At 44.8% G+C, this 17028-nt stretch overlaps 1 protein-coding gene across 5 annotated transcripts in view; it reads right to left on the bottom strand.

The window, feature by feature from the left end:
* Window positions 1–392: 392 nt before the first annotated feature.
* The window catches only part of erlin1 (ER lipid raft associated 1), a 19219-nt gene continuing 2583 nt past the window's right edge, over window positions 393–17028 (bottom strand). Inside the window, exons 1-12 of one of the 5 annotated variants that reach the window (XM_056292441.1) lie at window positions 13676–13911; window positions 11932–12060; window positions 5208–5289; window positions 5007–5053; window positions 4780–4841; window positions 4497–4622; window positions 4291–4364; window positions 4032–4090; window positions 3787–3878; window positions 3536–3625; window positions 3303–3382; window positions 393–3195 (exon numbers count right to left, since the gene is read on the bottom strand). In XM_056292441.1, coding sequence (XP_056148416.1) covers window positions 3007–3195; window positions 3303–3382; window positions 3536–3625; window positions 3787–3878; window positions 4032–4090; window positions 4291–4364; window positions 4497–4622; window positions 4780–4841; window positions 5007–5053; window positions 5208–5289; window positions 11932–12044 — 1014 coding nt within the window. In that variant the 5' untranslated portion in view covers window positions 12045–12060; window positions 13676–13911 and the 3' untranslated portion in view covers window positions 393–3006. Of the gene's footprint in view, window positions 3196–3302; window positions 3383–3535; window positions 3626–3786; window positions 3879–4031; window positions 4091–4290; window positions 4365–4496; window positions 4623–4779; window positions 4842–5006; window positions 5054–5207; window positions 5303–11931; window positions 12061–13591; window positions 13912–17028 lie in introns of those variants that run through there. The other 4 variants (XM_056292440.1, XM_056292442.1, XM_056292444.1 and 1 more) reach the window with 4 other exon arrangements.

Here is a 17028-nt window from a genome sequence, read left to right as displayed (position 1 = left end):
CTAGGAGTCATTCTCTAGGGACAAATCATCACGCGCGCGTGCGTGCGCGTGCACACAATCTGTCCAATGAGTATTTACGACGCAGAGATATGTAGGTCAGAAGACACGGGCCACGTGGACGTTACCGTGTATGTCGTTTCTCACCATCGGCCTTCCACAGCCACGTTTGTGCGGTCTTTTTGGCCCGTACGTCACAAAAGCGGTCACGTCCTTCTTTCGCTGTAAAACAGCGCCGCTCTCACCCGTCGACTATCGGTGCCATTTACCGCAGTAAATCCTCCCGTTGGAGCCGCCGACTGGTTTTGAGGGTTTAACATGGTCGTGTCGCCACCCTGTGGCGCCTGCCTGTACTACACCACGTTGACAGCACTCATCCACACGGAGGGAGGGGGAGAGGTATCAAAATAGGCTTTATTTTACATTAAAGAACATTGTCAAAAACTTGATGAAAACATCTTGCATATAAACCTTTTAAAACAAGGAGGCAATATTTGAATTTAGCAGATCGTACAAAAGGAACTTTCACAAAATTGCTAATTATTTCCAAAAGAATCACAACCCCCACCGAGTTTTGCACCTTTATAGATAAACCCAACACCAAAGGATAACGAGAGTTTTAGTCGTCAGCTGTGATTCTGAGGTCAAGTACACATCAACACAATCTCCACACTCTAGCTAGCAGCGTTAGCCGTCAGTGGATCCTTTCTCTGAGCAGGCCAGTGTATATGCAATGTATATGTACTGTATATGTATATGTAAGCGCTCCCGTGCGCTGGCAGCCTGTGGCACTGAGCAGGTCTTCATCTGTGTCATACATTCAGCTCATCTACTGGGAGGCGAGGTGACGTGACCTTCCTCCACGTGTACACCCGCACACGCCAAAGACAAAAACGTTCTGTAAAACTCATCTTTTTGGTCATTTTAAACAAAACTGCCCACTGTCACCCTGCACTTAGAAAATACTTTTAAGGCTCAACAGTTTGAACAAACTCAGGAATTTCTGTTCACCTTAAACGCAGGGATCCTAAATGATTCTGGCCCGTGTTTCAGCAGAAACAAGGAAACCGGTCCAGAATTGTCACGCGGTACGATCACATCAGTGTTGCCTCATTTGTTTATAGACTCGTGGTTTATTAGGTTTATCCGTTACTGTACCTCTACCCATTACAAACCTGATGAGCAGGAGTCGATTTAAGAACTGAGAGAGACACTCACAGCAGTGGTTAGCTGATGCCGCTCGAAGCCTTTAAAAGATTTTAAACGTTACTCATCTCATCCAGAAGAGCTGGAAGGCAACCTCTAAAACCTCAGCTTCAACAACTGAATAATCATGACACACTGCAGAAACAGTAAGGATCACGCTGCTCCTGTAATTTTCTTTTTTATAAATACTTGCACAAACCAAAGCAATAAGCAGTACGGCCTTGTTATGACATGAACAGACTCAGATTATTCTACTGCCGAGAGGTCTTCTTATTTTCAGATGCAACAGATTTCCAATTAAAAAAAAAAAGAAAGTTGAAATTTTATGCATTTTGAATGTTAAAAAGCTGTTATGATAGGTTTAATTTCTGCCCCCCCCCCAGCAACATGGGAAGTTAGTAACACGCATGTTGTGTTTACCTTGCATAACTGAGAACACGACAGACTGATGGTACATCTTTAACTCGTTTTGTAAAGTCTTTTCCTGAGAGTTAACAAGCAACCATGCACCACGTGTGTGTTAACAGGTGTCTGGATCACCGTCAGATGGCAGAAACTTCTTCATGTACACAAGACCTTGATGAGATCTTTGTTCAAAACCAATTAGACAAGACTACACATACTGCATGACAGGGTACGTGGATGGTGTTGGCTGAAAGACTCACTTCTATGTGAATGCCAGGGAATCGATATAACGTTTTAACAGAAAATCACTTTCTTCTGCAGCCCTAAATGCTAGACAGGTTTCACAGTAGATGGCGAGGCAGGTGAAGCGCAGCCTCTCAAGAATTTCTGTGGATGACGCCCTTTGATTAAAAACGAATATTAACAAACTTACCCCCGTTCTAACACATCTAATGACCCACGACACTACAGTTTTAACATGACAACACGTACCTATTCCCAACTACAGACCCAGCAGCCCTGTTCAACTTCAAAAACCTAAGGGCACGGACTTATGCACATTTGGATTCAAGTTTTGATGGGGGGGGGGGGGGTGTGGAAGGGCCGGGCTCCTTTCAGTGTCAAATCAAACAACAACAAAAAAACAAACAAAACATTTCACAGTGACAAACATGCATCATCTGCATATTAGGCTGTGACTTGCGTGGAAAAGCCTCAAGACGAATCCTTCTGTCCACAATCTCAGATTTTGGCCAACAAGTGTAGGCAGATAGCTAAAGGCAACCCACACAAGCAACCCGTAGTAGGTGTAACCTCCCAGAGTGCTAAAAAAAGATGGCACAGAGATGACCTGTCCACATTTAAGACACAGACACTTACATATACCTTATTTAGAATTAGTGTCACCTGTCAGATTCCAGTTTAACTAAATCATAGGCAGTGATTCTCAAAGAAAAAAAAAAAAAACTTATTTCGGCATGGATCACTCATCTTGCATATAACAGACAAAAATCAATGGGGTTCAACAAGCAAAATAAAACGCCGCGCTGAATGCAAGCTCATGTAAAACAGTTGAGGCCCGTTAATGTTGGCCTCGCTGAACCTTACCGTCCCCTCCCCAGGCAGAAGCATTTAAAATGCTTTGAAATTTTCTAAGTACGGCGTTGCCTTCATTCTTAAAACATTCCATCATTTCACTTCCTGTTCCTTTTCCCTTTATCTCCAAAAATCCTCTCCACTCCCCCTCAGCCATTTAAGATTAAGACTAAAGCATGCACGGCACCCGACTTGGAGCAAAAGATATTCCACCCATAATCCATCAGTGCTCTCTCCCTCATAGATGGGACAAGCCTCGAACAGGTTCCCCTGCGCTATGCAGAGAGGCGTGGCTGTGGACTATTACAGCCCCTGTGGCTGCTCTTTATGGTCTGGGTCAGCGGTAGAGAAGGTAGGGGGGCGTCCCGACTTAGGGTGACTGTTGCTTCCTTCCACAAACATGTTAGGTATGTCCTGGCCAAAGTAGATCTTACTGTTGGCTGCAATGGCCTGGTACTTCATCAGCTCAAGATATTCTGGAGTCAACTTCAACTGAATAGAGAGAGGAAATGGTTCAGTGAGGATTTCAAGTGTGAGGAATAGATGCAGTGTGTTAAAAAGTGTGTTGGCAAGAATTTCATAGCAGCATCATCATTTACCATATTGGATTCGGCAAATTTGGCCGCAGTGTAATACTCTGCATCTGCCTTAGCCTTTTCTCTTGCCAGGAAGGCAGCATCTGAAACAGAGATGCATTGTTCATGAAACTGCGACAGACAGGCACATGACAAACCAACTGATCAGAGGCCCACGGGTACAGAGAACACTTAAAGACGAGGCCAACCATACATTGCACAGAAGATACAGAAACCAGCAAGCCAAGGGCACGAACCCTCTATCTCAGAGATCCTCTTCTCGGTCTCTTTTTCCATCACCTTCTGCTGAAAATGGATCTCTGCTACCTGGGCCAGCTTCTGAGCCTCTGTGCCAGGCAGAGAAAGAGTGGCATTAACAACTGATGCCAGGCAGGGGCTGTCACTAGGGGTTGTATGTGGATTTCTAAAAGCGCAGAGGGCCACTGCTAAAAACACAAAACGATGACTATGTGAATGAAGGCACGGCATGCTAGACTGTTGCTTTTACCAATTATGGCTTTCTTCCTTTCAGTTTCTGCTTCCTTTTCCACCACTTTCTGAGTCTGAGCAGTTATCAACAGACGAGTCTTCTCTGCTTCCCTGCACACACACACACACACACACACACAAAAAAAGAAGACAGATAAGGGATACAAATATTTGGTTCTGTCTGTTTGTATAAAGGCCCGGTGGGTGGTTCAGAAACATAATCATATACACAGTGACTAATTCACCACAAGTCAACAAACTCACATGAGTTCAAAGTTTCTTCTGATAGACTCAGGAATCTTAGGCTTGGTAACACGGACTGCCTTGAGTACAGAATTTTGAAGGAAGACAGGAAGAGAAGGAAAGCAAATTGACACAGAGGGAAAGCAATAGCTCATTAAACTGCCAAAGAATCTGTCCAGATCAACAGACTGGTATTACTGACATCAGGGCTGGTCTATTGTACTGAATTTGAGTGAATTGTGAGTTAGAAATGTCACGACAATAGTGTTTCAATAGATACCTGTATTGTAAGTCCAGGAGCCATGACGTTGAGGTCTTTCTGCAAGGCAGTCTTCAGATTCTCATCTATGATGTCTATCAGACAAAGCAGACATGTAAACAAAAACAACTGTAGCCAACCTACTCAGGAAATGAAGAGATGAAACACAACCAACATTCACTTTATTAAGACTGGGTGATACTTAGCCATAGTGCAGCTCTACTCACCAAACAGCTCAATGTAGACCTCCTGCAGAGTGTGTACACTGCAGAATTGATTGAGTTCATGGTGAATCTTGTTGAAGATCAGTGTTTTATCATAATCAGCAGTGTAGTTCTTCACTATGTCCACCACTGCAGAGACAGATAAAGAGAGAGAGAGAGACATCAAGAATGGTGGAATGTGCAAAGTCCCAAACCAATGTTCTAACATTGAAACTCATAATGACTCAAGACCAGTACTTGGTTTAGTGCTGAGGAACTGTGAGAATTCATTAAGTTCAATGTGTACCTGCTAAAGGGACCAGCATGTTAACAACCTCTATCCTGTCAAAATAGATCATCACACCTCCACTGTGAAGAAAACAAAGAGTTCAAATCAGGGACATGTTTTTACTCTGATTTATTTCATGCCTGATCAGTTATTATCATTATACTATATTATACCCGATCAGTTATTATCATTATACTATATTATACCCGATCAGTAGCTGTGCCCATGCATAAACTCACACTCACCTAGTTCCACAAGGCACATTCTTGATCTCATCAGTTTGAAGTGTAGTCTGACACACAAAGATTTAAATATGATTTGAATGCCATCCAAATACTGTCTCAAGTTCATATCAGATCTTTTCTGCATTCTTTTCATCAGTTGCCTGAACAGATAAACTGCAAACTTTAGTGCTAAATGTTCTCAACTATGAAAGGTGAGGGTACCTGCACTGATCTGAAGGTGGTGATGAAAGGCAGCATGATGTGGTATCCAGGACCATTGGGACCTGTCAGCAGTGCTCCTCCTCTGAAAGAAATAACTACAAATGATCCAGTCACTTCTAAAATCATCAGGCCATATTTGATTGCATTTTCATGAATTGCATTACAGCCCCGCATGAAGTCTAATTTGGTGTGCTGTGTTTGTATGCACCTTTCTATCCCCAGCAGAAATACCTATGTAATTCAACAAAAAAATCGCCTCTACATCAAAAAATTAGTTTGTTCGAAGATGTACCAACTTTGAGCCCACTGCAAAAGGCAATAGTGAACAGGGTACATGCATCAATTCCTAAATAGACCATTTCGTTCTGGAACACCCTAAATATCACATCTGGGTTTCTTGCAGTCTGGATACAGCCTCTTGAACATCCATCCATTCATCCATCCATTATCCGAACTGCTTATCCTGCTCTCAGGGTCATGGGGATGCTGGAGCCTATCCCAGCAGTCACTGGGTGGCAGGCAGAGAGACACCCTGGACAGGCCGCCAGGCCATCACACAGCCCCCCCCCCCCCCCCCCACACACACACACACACACACATTCACACCTAGGGACAATTTAGTACGGCCGATTCACCTGACCTACATGTCTTTGGACTGTGGGAAGAAAGCGGAGCCCCCGAAGGAAACCCACAAAGACATGGGGAGAACATGCAAACTCCACACAGAGGACGACCCCCAAGGTTGGACTACCCCGGGGCTCGAACCCAGGACCTTCTTGCTGTGAGGCGAACGCGCTAACCACTGCGCCACTGTGCTGCTCGCCTCTTGAACGTAAGTAAGAAAATTGCCTTGTGTCAAGCTTAAAACCAGAATGACTTAGTATTCCAAATTGGGGGTCGACCAATTTATCAGCCTGGCCAATTATCGGATCCAATATTCAGCATTTTTACGATTACTGGAATTGTTATTTTTTTTAACTGATTGCCGATAAAATAAATAAATATAAAAATACACTACTTTGGCTCTGATGCAGCCGCCTCTCTCTGTCTGTAATCACCACTCTGTGGGCTCGAGCAATGTCCCGCCCACAGCACTATTTGATTGGCTACATGTCTTGAGTAATCGCCTGTCAACACTCACGGCTACTGTGCCACAGACGGGCACAGAGGAACATATTTGCAGACTGGAGCAGCTCCGGTGAGCGAGTGGAACTGTGTTTTGAAGGTAAGGCAGCAGATATTGATATTATATTAACGATAATGGGATAATAGTGTTTATTTATGTAGCGATAGCTATATCTTTGAGTAACGTTGGTGCCAGTACAACTGGAACTTAATTTACAATTTCATTTAGCAGATGCTTTTATCCAAAGTGACCTACATCTGAGCGTTAATACAACACAAGCAAGCAAGGATCTAGTTAGGAGACAATGCAAGTAAGTGCCAAAAAAACTAGGTTCGAGTCCGATAGGACATAGGTGTCAACAGGCAGTGCACAAAGGCAATGCATGGGGTGCATAGAAGCGATTTTTTTTTTTAAATACCATCAGGTATGGAGGTGCTTGAGAAAGAGTTGGGTCTTTCGCTTCTTCTTAAAGATGGAGAGGGACTCAGCGGATCGAGTGGAGTTTGGTAACTCGTTCTACCACTGGGGAACTACAGAAGAGAAGTCTGATTTCGGGCCCAGTTGTGGCGGAAGTGCCAGGCACCTTTCATTGGCAGAGCGTAGTGAGCAGGACTGAGTGTAGACCTGAATGAGGGAGTTCAGGTAGGCAGGAGCAGTTTTTGTTGCCGTTTTGTAAGCGAGCATCAAGGTTTTGAAATTGATGCGGGCAGCAACTGGGAGCCAGTGGAGGGATATGAACAGCAGAGCGACATATGCTGTTTTGGGTTGGTTGAAGACAAGACGTGCCGCCATGTTCTGGATCATTTGCAGAAGTTTGAAAGTTCATGCAGGGAGACCTGCCAGTAAGGAGTTGAAGTAGTCAATGTGTGATATTACAAGTGCCTGTACCAGGAGCTGTGCTGCATGCTCAGACAGGTAGGGTCTAATTTTCCTGATGTTGTATAGGGCAAATCGGCACGACCGAGCAATCGAGGCCATGTGTACCTTACAGGTTAGCTGGTCATCAATCATGACACCCAGGTTTCGGGCACACTTTGTGGGCATGAGTTGGGTTGATCCGAGCTGAATATTGATCTGTTGTTGTAAGGATGGACTGGCTGGGATGACAAGGAGCTCAGTCTTAAGATAGGTTGAGCTGAAGGTGGCGTTCTTTCATCCATGCAGAGATATTGGCAAGGCATGATGATATCCGTGCTGAGACTGTGAGGTCATCTGGCAGGAATGATAAGATGAGTTGTGTATCGTCAGCATAGCAATGGTATGAGAAACCATGGGAGCGGATGATTACACCAAGTGAGGAGGTGAGAAGAGGAGGGGAGCGAGCACTGACCCTTGAGGTACTCCTGTGGATAATTTTAGCTAGCATATTGCGAACGTAACGTTACTCGCCCTTATGAGTTGGTGTTTTTACATTGTGGCAAGTCTGTTGCCATGAGGGGGTTTGGACAAAGGGATGTAGGCAAACATCATCGGTCACAGATATATTTATTACGACACATACATACAGACTACACGAAGAGTAGCCCGAACAAGCCACAGATCTGGCTGGCACGGACAGTTTTCTAGTCTTTCCCCAGCACAGCTTGTGCCCCTTCCCCAGCTCCACTTCCTTGTGCCAACAGCCAACTGGCAGGAGCCCCACCCGATGCACTGTGCTGTCTGTGGCCCACATGGAATTTCCCAGCCTGTATCCACAACCCAGAACTCCCCTGCGGTGTCTGTCTGCTCCAGCTCTCTCTCTCCATCCGCGCCAGCCCCCCTGTCTCTACCTCTCTTGGTCATCTGGTACATTCGCCTCCGCCCGGTATGGAGGTGGTAGTGAGGCTCCGCTTGCTATGCTGGCCCAAGAGATTACTCGGGTGGCTCAGCGGGGAGGATAAAGGCTCCGCAATCATGCCAATTCGCTTCAGATGTGTCTTCCTCCCTACTGGCACTAACAAGCCCCAACCCCACTGCCATACATATTTTATAGGTAGCTGATGGGCATAATAACATAAGCTAATGTTGAGTCTCATAGAGCTAACATGAATGCAATAGCGAACATAAACAAGTTTATTTGCTGATCCATAATTTAGCCAGCTGATTAACAAAAAAATTGACAGGTGACATTATTTCTTGCTGCTGGGAGCTCCCTGCACTTTTTATTCTAAGATCATGTTGAAAAGCTCTCTGCTTAAAGGCATTTCAATGAAATTTTGTGTTGGAGTTTGAGTAACTCTAGAATTTGACACCAACATTTTCATTATCTCAGCCAGGCAACAGACTGGAGTGGATAATGGGTTTGGTTGCATGCGCGCATGAGTTTTTTTCGACTAATCTCGCAAACTACTGGACCTATAAGCCCTTTCTTGTTTTTGTGTAGTTATGAGTGTATGATGAAGAACCTCTCGTGGTTGTGGTGATTCAAAGCCTTCAAAAAATGTTTGTTCTTGCTATTGCTGCTCGCTCTCTTCATTCAATCTCTAGCTCGCTCGACCAACACTGCCTGCTCTGAGTCAACCGTGCGCATGCGCAACTCACATCTATGGTTGAGTCAGATCTGGCAGTGATATGATCAAGACCAAAACATTATATATTCAGGTATGAGTCTTGAAAGTAAACGAGAAGTCGATTGTATTTCACAAGCCAGCAAATTGTTACACTGCTGATCTCAGCACAGAAGAACTGGAGGAACACTGGATCAACCAAAAATAATTTGCTGTATTCACCTCATCACCAAGCGGAAGTGACATAATCTCCAATGTTAAAATTCTGCTATAAAAATACAATTTCAAGAGTAGGATTAATTACAGTCACGAGCTGGAAATAATTTCAGTAGCAACAATAAAACATTTCCCATGGCTGAGCTATGTTTTCTTACCACTGTTTTATTAATGAAAGTCAGAGTAGCCATTCGCCTTGATTCATTTTATATTATTAACATGACGGTTAAACAAATTTGAAGTCTTTTCTTAACGTTGTTTTATTGCATTAGAATAAAATGAATGAGTGAATCAGGAAGTAAAGTGGATTAGCAAAGAGGAAGTGAGGGTAGCTATGAAGAGGATGAACAGTGGAAAGTCGGTTTGTCCAGATGACATACCTGTGGAGGCATGGACGTGTTCAGGAGAGATGGCAGTGGCGTTTTTAACTATACTGTTTAACACAATCTTGGAAAGTAAGAGGATGCGGAGTGGAGAAGAAGCATACTGTACCCACTTTCAAGAATAAGGTGCCGACTTTCAAGAATAAGGGTGATGTGCAGAGCTGTAGTAACTTACAGAGGTATAAAGTTTTTTTGTTGTTTTTTTGGATTCCCCCCTCCCCCTTTTCTCCTCAATTGTACCCGGCCAATTACCCTATCTTCTGAGCCATCCCAAGCTGGCCAATTGTGTCTATAGGTACGCCCAACCAAGTCGGAGGTAACACAGGGATTCGAACCAGCGATCCCTGTGTTGGTAGGCAACGGAATAGACCACCACATCACCTGAACACCCCTCAGAGGTATAAAGTTGATCAGCCACAGCATGATGATATGGGAAAGAGTCGTGGAAGCTAGTTTAAGAGGAGAGGTGATGGTTAGCAAGCAGCAGTATGTCTGTGAATGTTCTCATTCATCCGGGTCATGGTTGTCCAAAGGAATTGAATCGAGTGCAACTGGACTTGGTATATATCCGTGAAATAAATAAATAAATATTATATATATATATATATATATATATATATATATATATATATATATATACACACACACACACACCAAGTCCAGTTGCACTTGATTCAATTCCTTTGGATAAGCAGCAGTATGGTTTCATGACACGAAAAAGCACTATAGATGTGATGTCTGCTTTGAGAATGTTGATGGAGAAGTATAGAGAAGGTCAGGAGTTAGATTGTGTATTTGTGGCTTTAGAGAAAGCATATGACAGGGTCCTGAGAGAGGAGGTGTGGTATTATATGAGAAAGTCGGGACTGGCAGAGAAGTACGTAAGAGTGGTGCAGAATATATATGAGGACAGTGTGAAAATGGTAAGGTGTGCACTAGGACTGACGGGTGGGTTCAAGGTGGAGGTGGGATTACGTCAAGGATCGGTTCTGAGCCCTTTCTTGTTTTCAATGGTGATGGACAGGATGACGGATGGGATCAGGCAGGAATCTCCGTGGACTATGATGTTTGCAGATGACATTATGATCTGTAGCTAGAGTAGGGAGCAGGTTGAGGAGAGCCTTGGAGAGGTGGAGGTATGCACTGGAGAAAAGAGTAATGAAAGTCAGTAGGAGCAAGATGGAATACCTATGTGTGAATGAGAGAAAGGACAGCAGAATGGTAAGGATGCAAGAAGTAAATGTGACGAAGGTGGATGAGTTTAAATACTTGGGGTCAACTGCTCAAAGTAATAGGGAGTGCGGAAGAGAGGTGACGAAGAGAGTGCAGGCAGGTTGGAGTGTGTGGAGAAGAGTGTCAGGAGTGGTTTGTGACAGAAAGGTACCAACCAGCAAGAGTTAAAGGGAAGGCTTACAAGATGGTAGTGAGACCAGCTATGTTGTATGGTTTGGAGATGGTGGCACTGACAAAAAGACAGGAGGAGGAGCTGGAGGTTACAAAGTTGAAGATGCTAAGATTTTCGTTGGGCGTGATGAATGACAGGATTAGGAACGAGTGTATTAAGGGGACGGCTCAGATTGGACGGTTTGGGGACAAAGCAAGAGAGGCAAGATTGAGATGGTTTGGACATGCACGGAGGAGAGATGCTGATTTTATTGGGAGAAGGATGCTGAAGATGGAGTTGCCAGGCAAGAGGAAAAAAGGAAGGCCAAAGAGGGGGTTTATGGATGTGGTGAGGGAGGACATGCAGGTGGCTGGCGTGACAGAAGTAGATGCAGAGGACAGTAAGAGATGGAAACGGACGGATGATCTGCTGTGGTGACGCTTAATGGGAGCAGCCTAAAGTGGTAGTAGTAGTAGTGTTATTGCATTGGAATGAATGAAAGTCAATCAGCGGAGCGGCCATTCGCCTTCATTCATTTTATATCATGAAAACCATGATGATAAAACACATTTTAAATCTTTTAATAAGGCCTTTGAAATGATGATAGCTGGATCTCTGTCATTTAATATTAGACTTGCTTTTGTGTGAGGGTCTGCCTATGAAGCTGTGCATCCACAAACACACAGACAAAACAGATTTACTAGGCAGATTTTCTAGCTTGAACACTTCATATTAATTTGTTTTTTCCATATTTCCCGTTCAATCGACTTGCGTGCTGTGCAAAAGTCTGATAGTGGCAGGAAAAACATTGCTTTTTCTGTCTGTATTTCCCTTCTCCTGGTGGTGAGAAGGGAAAAGGGGTGGTTTGTCGCCAAGTCTGACCAACCGGAGAAGGAGAGATATGTCCGCCTGGCGGAGATCTGCACTCTACTGAGTGCACTCCTCTAGTTTTTACTGCAAATGTATATTGGTTCCAAAGATCGGCTATCAGTCTCCTTGATTACTAATGATCAGTATCGGCTTTGAAAAAACCATATCGATGAACCCCCTTTTCCAAATATCAAATATCTTTGGTATCCATGTGATCACAGTAACATGGCAGACATAAGAGGTTACAGTTAAGCATTACCTGTAATATACAGCGAGGTGTCCTTCCTCTATCCTGTGAATTGAGGAGTGCAGTAAGATGGCCATCACCCCCATTACAGATGCAACTACTGCCCCTACATGCGCCATCGTCATCCTCACCAGCACTTGCCTACACACAAATTACATATTTCAGTTGACTAGACATAATTAAGTTAATGCCATTTCATAAGATCCAGCCATAATTCAATGGATGTTACTCAACTTATCTAGGCTGTTGTCTTACTAATGTTACCTAATGAACCAATCCATCAATCAAACAATCTTTAAATAAGGTTTGCACATTAAAAGGCAGTGCAGTGAGTTTCAAATTAAACGAAAGTGCACGGACTAAAAGAATGAACCGGTAAAAGAGCAAAACAGATAGACAAACCACAAACATCTGGCAAAGCTGATGTTCTCAGGGGTTAGACGTCCCTCTCCTCTGGGGTTAGCGACACTTTTGACTCCGGGACACAAACCCGGTTCTTTTTTGTGGAAGAAATCAAATCCCCCCAGCCCCGAGACTCTTAAATGAGGAATAAGTTCACTTTAACCTTTGTTTCAGCGGGACTCGAACCCCCTTCCATCAGCTGTGGTGGTGGTGGCGAGCCTATACAACAGCATGTCACGTGATTGCGAGGGGTATTAATCTGTCACATTACTGCAGTGTTTCTCAACCCAGTCCTCAAGGAACCCCTATCCTGCAGATTTTCTTTGCAACCCTGAATAGGTACCCGTTTGTAGTAATTCAGCAGTGAATGTCGGAGTTTGCACACCTTGCATAATCAAGTGCTGTGAGACGATTGGTTGAGTACGTAGAAGCAGAGCTACGTATGCAGGGTTACAATGAAAATCTGCAGGATAGAGGGGTCCTTGAGGACTGGGTTGAGAAACACTGCATTACTGGAAGTGAACGTGGACACTGAATGTATGGAGATTCTGCAATCTGGCTGCAGAGAAACCCGCCCGGCCAAATTTAAACCGTGTCACGCACACGATCCCAAAATAGCGTGTCCGCGCATACATTAGGTCTGTTAAAACATGTGCTCATTTCTGTAGGGGAGGTTACCGTCCCGTCGCTAACCCATACATATATATATATATGTGTGTGACTAGCAAAGCTTTGCATTTGCTGAAACTCTGTCGTAGTGACACGTATCTTAGCCAGCTTAAAGTCCCAGCACCAGCCTAACACCGCTGAGCTGCTGTCCCTGTAATCTAGCTGGCACTGTTATTTCAACATTCAGGAAACGCCGAGACCTGGAGGAACCGACGCTAGCAAAGGCTGTTAAATTAGCACGTTGCTAAAACGAACCGGAACAACCGACCAGCTCGTACCCCCCTCGACAACGCAGAAATAGTGCAAAGCGCGACTATTTCAAAAATAACAAAACAACCCCCCAAGCGAACCAGTTGACAGGCCATTCGGTAGCACGCATATACGCTATCGACGTTATTTAGCTAACCGACGTTAGCCTAGCTAGTCAGGCAGCAAAGGCTAGCTATAGGATAACGTACAAATCGGCGTTTCCTCTAGCGCGATGCTAACAAACTAGCTCGCTCGTTAGCTGCCAGCCGGGTAGCCGTTAGCCGCGCAACACGCGGCTCGTATTAAACACGGGTGAAACGTGAAGTAAAAGCCACTTGTAGCGAAACATTACCCCGCAGTGGAATCTAGTCACCTCCGCTCTTCTTATCGCTCCATCCACGACGACCCATCCCCCTTCGGTATGCCGCCCACTTGCCTTTCATTCCTGATCCGCTCAGTTCCGTTTCCCAACCTGGGGGCGGAGACCCCGCACGGGGCCCGGTGACATGACAACAGGGTCGCTATGGAACCTCTCGCGCTGCTCCGGACATAACCCCCGCCATGTTCAAGAAAATGCGGGCTCCTTCCCCCGGACCTCTTGCCTATACGTTATCACCTGACTTGTGCCCCTCTGGCAGAACACGTGACTGTTCTGTAATTATGATTCTCGGCAACATTTTCTCGCTGTAAAGCCCACTTGAGGCAAATGTGTAATTTGTGATGTAAACTACTAATAAGGCACGTTAGTCCCTGGCTAACGAGCCGAGCGGTTACAATGTAACCGGTTATTTTCTTGCCCGGTGCGGGATTCGATACCGGGTGTACTGCACCACAAGGCTAAAGGGTCGGACCCGTTAGCTAGGGGTTAACGTGTCTTAATACAGTGTTTCTCAACCGGGGGTCCGCGGACCCCTAGTGGTCCGTGGTGTAATTGCAAGGGGTCCGTGAAAATAAAATATCTTTTAAAAAAAAAGATCCTATGACATTTATGGAAATAGGATTATTTTACTCAAATGTGACTGAGACCTTTATCTACCTAAACTATAAAGGGTAACAGGACTTTTTTCTCTAATTACATGTTTCACAAGTGTAATTTATTGTATTCTAATAAGAGATCTCGCTCCCGTTTGCATTGTTAAAAGTGACTGCATAAAAATTCTGTTGTTACATATATCTGAAAGTTACTGAATACATATTCTGTTTTGTTACATATATCTGAAAGTTACTGAATACATATTCTGTTTTGTTACATATATCTGAAAGTTACTGAATACATATTCTGTTTTGTTACATATATCTGAAAGTTACTGCATAAGAGTTCTCTTTTGTTAACTATATCTAAGTTACAACTGAAAGCTCTTATTTTTGCCCCAAAGAGTGAATAAATGCTATAATGCAATTTAAAATGCAGTTTCTACTGTTTCTATCAAATTGCAACCCCCCTCCCCCAAGATCAGGTGGAGGGGTCCTCAGGGTAGATCAAAAATACGCAGGGGGTCCAGGACCCCAAAAAGGTTGAGAACCACTGTCTTATTAGTAGTTTACAGTGGTATTGGGCTATACAAATACAACTGACCTGACATTGTACTTGTCAGTGATGGCTGGTACTATTTGTTTTGCATCGTCACACTGTGTTGCTCTGTTAGTCATTCTGAACACTGTAAAAACGGCAGGAAAGTAGACGCGTACAATTTCTCTCATTGACCGCACGAACGCGCGTCGTTTATTATTCTCGCACGCTCCACCCGGACAAACATGGCGCCGCGTTGCCACGGCAACGCACCAACCTCTTAAAGCGAGCGCGTCAACTTAACAGGACCAACAGGCTATGGTGAAGTATGTCCATAAGTCCATTAAGTGTCCACTTCCTTCTTACTTGGCATTGTAAAACTCAAACAAAAATAGAATAAAATAAAATACAGAATGTCATGTGGTAGTAATAATAATAATAATAATTTTCAACTTATGAAGAACTTTTCAAAACACGGTTACAAAGTCTCGCACAGAAAAAAAAACTATTTTAAAAAAAGTGAGTCTTAAGAGGAAATGTGAAAAAACAATACTGACTTGGCAAGCCTGATGTCCTCGGGCAGCCCATCCCAAAGTCCAGGGGCCGTGATGGCAAAAGCCGGGCTGACGGCAGCCCCACGCTGGGGGGCGCAGGGATTTATGGGATTGTTAATGTTCAGGTTAAAATTGTGTTTTGGTTCATGTTGTGGTTGTTGTTGTGTTGTTTGTCGGGGGGGTTGGACTCGGACTGGGTAGACGACCATTTTTTTGGGGGCGAAATAAAAGACCACTCCCGGGTCGAGCTGCCATTAAAACGAGATCTCTGCCTCTTGCCACCTTCTCTCAGGCCAGCTCGCCACGCTGGTGTCAGAAGTGGGATCTCGCTGAAAAACGGAGAGGGAGATGCACAGACTGGAGCGGGACCCTGAGCGGACCCGTTGGCGCTTGGAAAACCTGGCACGGAAAAGACGGAGCCCGCCGGGGACGGATGTTTTCCGGCCCTCCTTGATGGCTCCAGTGCACCGCGGCTCCACCGACCACTAGAGGCCAGGAGGCCCAATAGAGGGGAACGCCGGCTGTCATTTGAGGAACTATGTATTGGGTGATGGGGTCTTCGAGGACAACTGGCCCCTCAGGTGGGCGCCATGTAGCGACCGGAGGAGGCAGTCGCTCGGACTGACGGCGGCTCGAGGAGTGCAGGGGCTCGAGGGACTGTTAATGTTTGGGTTCAAATTGTGTTTTAGTTCACGTTTTGGTTATTGTCATGTTGTTTGTTTGGGGGTTCGACTTGGACTGGGTAGACGACCATTTTTGGGGGCAAAATAAAAGAGCACTGCCGGGGTCGTGCGGTGTATGGGACACGGGAGCTGCCATTAACCCACACAGCCTACAGCGAACACGTAGAACTGCTCCTCAAGGAGAAGCAAGTAATACTTGGAACACGTGAGCCACTTCAGAGGGTGCAGATACCTATTTTACATAGACGGGTTAATATAATATGTTTATTGGCCGTGAAAACTGGCTGCAACACAGGCAAAACACCGTGCCCATCGAGAGCCATCGTTTTAGCGTTTTCTGCGGGCCAAACGTCCACCGTTTAGTCTGGTAAGAGAACTTTTAAAAGAGACTTGTCATGAAAGACTATCAGCATGACCAAATCCATCTAAAGGCTACAGTATGCCAATATGCCACATGTATAATAGGCCTACACCTGGACCTTCTCCCGGCCTAGATTGACAAGATGCACAATCCTCCACAACCACCGTAGAATATAACCTTAAGTAGCGCTGTCATTACCATGCCAACATTTTTTAACAGATAATAAAATTCAAATTAAAAACAACATCATGTAAAGAGCAATAGTGTAGCGAATCCTGCCTTGAGATAAATGTGTGTCAGGGCATTCCGTGAAAGTCCTCTTTGGGAATGACAAGGAATGAAAAAATAAATATCCCAAAGCAAAGTTCAGGCAAAAACATTTAAGGCCTTTATCACATGGCTAATTGAAGTGATGATATTCAGATTTCTTTTTTTGACCCCGCACCTTTTTCCTCCCTCATTGATTGTATTTGGCCAATTACCCCACTCTTATGAGTCATCCCGGTCGCTGCTCCACCCCCTCTGCCGATCCGGGGAGGGCTGCAGACTACCACATGCCTCCTCCGATACATGTGGAGTCGCCAGCCGCTTCTTTTCACCTGACAGTGAGGAGTTTCCCCGACTGACCAGAGGAGCCCCGACTGACCAGAGGAGGCGCTAGTGCAGCGACCAGGACACATA

The sequence above is a fragment of the Lampris incognitus genome, chromosome 13, assembly GCF_029633865.1.
Source record: "Lampris incognitus isolate fLamInc1 chromosome 13, fLamInc1.hap2, whole genome shotgun sequence".
Taxonomy (NCBI): domain Eukaryota; kingdom Metazoa; phylum Chordata; class Actinopteri; order Lampriformes; family Lampridae; genus Lampris; species Lampris incognitus.
Note: the sequence above shows the minus strand (reverse complement) of the source record. Positions and strands in the feature narration are given on the sequence as shown.